Source organism: Triticum dicoccoides, chromosome 3B (genome assembly GCF_002162155.2).
Source record: "Triticum dicoccoides isolate Atlit2015 ecotype Zavitan chromosome 3B, WEW_v2.0, whole genome shotgun sequence".
NCBI lineage: Eukaryota > Viridiplantae > Streptophyta > Magnoliopsida > Poales > Poaceae > Triticum > Triticum dicoccoides.
Window position 1 is genome coordinate 565,232,140 of NC_041385.1, and position 4,743 is coordinate 565,236,882.

Consider the following 4,743-nt stretch of genomic DNA (forward strand, 5'->3'; position numbering starts at 1 on the left):
GGAGGAGGAGGGCACTAGGGTTCGCCTCGCCGCTCGCGGGAGTGGACAAGACGAACGTGTTTTTTTCCTCGCAATGGGTTTTAGCCAAGCCAACCTTGTTTGTTTTAAAATGGACTAGCAAAATGGCATGGGTTGCAACGAAAAAAAAGACAATACACGACGCTAATCCGACCGCGTCCTCCCACCCAGCCACCATGGCCTTTCCTCCCTCCTCTCGGTGGTCGCCCCGACCGCGTCGCCCACCCAGCCACCATGGCCTCTCCTCCCCCTCCGTCGTGGGTCGCTCCGCAACTAAAAAATTCATAACTTTCAACAAAAAAATTGAAATTTTCGCGAAGAACACATAAATCTAACATAGATGGAAATGAAACTGCCCACCAAATGCAAGTGTTAAGACATTCGGGAAAATATCAGAAACTACAAACCTAGCCGTTGGCGGTCAAGGTTTTCACGACTGTCTACGATGATGGAAACCATGTATTCAGTGGAAGCACGGAAACTTGATCCTGTGCCGTTGGATGAGGATTGTGCGATGTGAGATGAAAAGATGGACGAAATGCAAAAAGGACCCCGTACTCTTCCTGTACCTCAGTACAAATCCTTGATGGAAGATGAGCCATCCGTCCCTTTTCCCTATGGAGCTATCCCGATTCAATTTTTCCCCATCACATGGAACCCCTCAGGCCTACAAGTAAACACAGCTAGCCTCTTGCCACTTATATCCAGTTTTTTGTCAGCAAGTAGGAGATGGTCGCTTCGCCCAGCACGACGCCCTTGTTCCTCGCAGGGCCGGCGGCCGGCGACCGTGTCTAATTCCTTCTCTCATCTCAGGCGGCCGGCGATCGTGGCTAATTCGTTCTCTCTTCTCCGGCGGCTGGCCTACTGCGACAACCCAGCAGTACGCCCCGGCGACCGGTGACCGGCGCGGCTAATTCTTCTCCGGCCTTCCCTCATCTACGGCGGCTGGCCCAACACGCCAATCATCCTCTGAGCATTCCCCATTGGATTGGTACTGGATCTAAGTCTGAAGGTATGAAGATTTCTATTACATTGTTCATCTTCTATACTCTGCCATTGTCTTCTTTTCGTGGCTCATCTAGTAGTTCCATCTCTTCTAGTTGGGTTAGGTTTGCAAAGCAAATAGAGATGACATGGGCGTGGATTCTGGTTGTCTCCTCCAAGATTAGCACTTCTAGTTGGGCTAGGTTTGCAAACCAAAGCAAATAGAGTAGGGGAAGGACGAGGTAGTAGTATCTTGGCTGCAACTGCTGATTGCCCCTAAGTCTACTGTCCAGATTTTGGTCTTCAAGAAGTTAGTAAAGTTTAATTTATTTGGTAAGCTAGTTTTATATTAATGCAGCAACAAGGAGATCCTATCATGCTAATTTGACAATACTGTACACCATAATCGGAACAAGAAATTAAGAAAACCATTACTTGTTGCAGACTTGTAATGTCAAGGATTACTATGAAAATATGAGAGGAAAATCACTAGATGTGGGTGTGAGGCTAAACTTGCGGTAAAACGTACGGTTGAGAAAACGTACGTTGTGCCTCTTTTCATAGATTGTTGTTAAGTTCGTTTTAAAATATAAGTATAAAAAATTCAACTCTTTTGTTTCAGGTTTGCTGGTGGCAGTAAAGACATGTGAAGGTTTCATAAACAAAGACTACTGCAGGATGTTTGGAGTTGTAGTGGTGCACTGATACGTTCTTCAGCTTGTACTCGAGTTATGTCCGATATATGAACGTGAGATTTACTATGACTGTTAATGGCTAATGAGTTAGTGATGTGTCTGTTGTAACGAAAGACCCTAGCATAATGCGGTTAACTACTGTACGTGTCTATGTTGTAACAAAACTCCCTAGCATAATGTGGCTATCATGCCCTAACTACTGTACATGTTGTTGAAGTATGCAGTACTGCAAGTGAATTCTGGGCTACTAAAATTAGCTTCCTTCAGTTTTCTGTTCTCTGGTCTGTGGCATTGCCTGTTAGTTGTTTTAGTTACTCTGCTATTAGGAGACTATTTAGAATCAGCTTATGTCAGTTCTGGTATCCATTGCAGCTACTTTTCCATTTTAAATCGTTGTGTGTGCATGTCTGGCATGCGTGGTGAATCATAGGCAGATCCTACTTGCTGACAAAAAACTGGAAATAAGTGGCAAGAGGCTAGCTGTGTTTACTTGTAGGCCTGAGGGGTTCCATGTAAAATGTATTCTCTGGTTGCGGGCCTTGTTTTGCAAATAGGGCTGAGCAGTTACGAGTCAATCTGGCCCATACAAATAGCATCCAACAGTCTGTGCTCAGGTTTCCAGGATTCCACTGAATATGTGGTTTCCAGGTGATATTGTCTCTAATCCACAACCCCAATTCCCAAACAGTTCCGAAGTTCCGATTCCTTTCTCCACAGCTGACCGGATATACACACACAAGAGGACATTAAAAAAAGTTACATTTCTTGAAAAAACTCCCTATGATGTCTATTCTGCTAGCGTTAGTTCCTGACTTACATGCCATGCACAACATCATAGGCTGCTCTTTCTGAAACCAAGAGCAACGCACCAGCCCATTACAATTTACAAGCATAATTATTAAAACCGAAGAGTCAAGGCGAAATCGGTGTACGGTGTTACGGCCCTCATCTCCGCGGCGCAGCAGTCGCCGACGATAGCTGGGAGTTGAACTGCTGAGATGACCATCTCATGTCAGTTGGAACTAAATCCTTAGCAAGGGAAGGAGTAAACCACATTCGCAACTTCGGGACAAATGGTAAGAAGGGAGCAGTGTGGTTTCATTATGAGGCAGCTGAGTCCTTGTTGGTTGCGCGCTGAAAGAGCGCGCCCCCTCTTGCCCGGTAGTGATCCGATAGCCAGCCGGATATGATCTCGAGTTCTGATTCTCTCAGGCTTACGAGCCAATCCGGGTCCTCCTTGGTCGCGGGGCGCAGGTCTATGTGATGCGCTCCTGCAGAGCAAAACCAACACTTACATCAGGGATGAACTGTGTATGGTATGACAGCTTGAAACCCACACCACCAGATATGAGTTCATTCTACAAGAAAAGCACTGTACCTAGTGGGGCCACAATGGCAACAACACTCTCAGATATGTTCTTCAGGACGCTGCAGCATTCAGAGAATAACAATATTAATACGACAAAACGGCGGTCAACGTGATATGATTATTGCTATTAGATAACAAGGTAAGTGTGTTCACCCTCCACCACTCCAAGGATCGAGAAGTCCATTGAAGAATATGATATTACTACCAAATTTCTCCAGAACAGAACTAATATTCTGACAAAAAAGAGGAGAAAAGTTTCCAGTCAGTCAATCAGTCTTACGACCTCTGAGGCTTACCAAAGCAATTGATCAGTTAATTGGATAGCATAAAGAGCGTAATTAGCATGACAACTCTGTCATCTCTGATGCATTTTATTGTTAATAAATCCAACTCCCAAACGCCACATGATAACCATAATAGTATTTAGTTCTGAAGGAATGGAAGAAAATATTTTTATCAAGAAAGTCCTGATGCATCCATGCTTTAAGCAATCACAGTCATATAAAGACTAATAGCATCCATATCAGGGTTTACCCGCTCCTATTCGTCATCGCCATCGATCCACTACAAAAAATCTTAGATGTGGCAACTCGGAGGGGTCTCCTACATAGAATAAGGGGGCGGGGAGCCATGTTGAGGACCTCCCTCTATGCGGACGATGCGGCTGTCTTCTTGGCTCCGATCAAAAAGGATGTTGACAACCTGGCAAGCATTTTGAAGGGGTTCGGGGAGGTCACAGGCCTTTGCACCAATTTCCAAAAAAGCTCGGTGGTGCCCATTCGTTGCAACCACCTGGATTTGGGTCGCCTAACTCAAAGTTTGCCGGCTGCACGGACCTCTTTCCCACTGCGATACTTGGGGCTCCCCCTCTCTGATTGGAAGCTAAAGTTGGTGGTTCTCCAATTTCTCGTGGACAAAGTTGCAAGCAAGTTATCAACGTATGATGGCCAAAACATCACCACCATTGGACGTGCGGCCTTTGTCAAGTCCGTGATCACTTCCCAAGTGGTCTACCCCGCCACCCCGTTGGTCATCCCACCAACCATCCTTCACAGCGTCAACAAGCTCGAGAGAGCTTTCCTTTGGTCCGGTTCGGACAAGACAACGGGGGCCAAATGCAAGGTGAATTGGGAGTATGTTTGCCGGCCACTTGAGTACGGAGGCCTTGGGGTACTCAACACTGACAAGTTTACGAGGGCTCTCCGTTTGCGATGGCCATGGTACGAATGGAAGGAGCCCACCAAGATGTGGGTGGGAATGGGAAACCCATGTAACGAGGAGGACCTCAACTTTTTCTATGCTTCCACCACCATCACCGTTGGTAACGGTGCGAGGACCCCCTTTTGGGACTCTCCTTGGCTCCTTGGGCGAAAGCCTAAAGACATTGCCCCGCTCATCTATGAAGCTTCCAAGAGAAAGAATTGGAAGGTGAGGGAGGTCATGAAGCACAACGCTTGGATTCTCAAGATAAACCCCCCTACCAATGTCTCTGTCGAGCACATCACACAATTCTTCGCTCTATGGTTGATACTAAATGAGGTCCAGCTTGACGAGCTCAACGAAGATGATATCCTTTGGAAACACACGACCTGTGGGCAATACTCGGCGGCCTCCGCGTATAGGGCACAATTCCTAGGGATGGTCCTTTCTCCCTTGGACAAAATGGTTTGCCCCCCC

The 4,743-nt window shown here is 46.6% G+C and overlaps 1 protein-coding gene across 1 annotated transcript in view; it reads right to left on the reverse strand.

Annotated features, from left to right (window-relative positions):
* Positions 1–2,438: 2,438 nt before the first annotated feature.
* Positions 2,439–4,743, reverse strand: part of LOC119277110 (lysosomal Pro-X carboxypeptidase-like) — a 5,462-nt gene continuing 3,157 nt past the window's right edge. The window contains exons 8-10 of the mRNA XM_037558333.1: positions 3,220–3,299; positions 3,076–3,125; positions 2,439–2,968 (exon numbers count right to left, since the gene is read on the reverse strand). Coding sequence (XP_037414230.1) covers positions 2,799–2,968; positions 3,076–3,125; positions 3,220–3,299 — 300 coding nt within the window. The 3' untranslated portion in view covers positions 2,439–2,798. The remainder of the gene's footprint in view (positions 2,969–3,075; positions 3,126–3,219; positions 3,300–4,743) is intronic.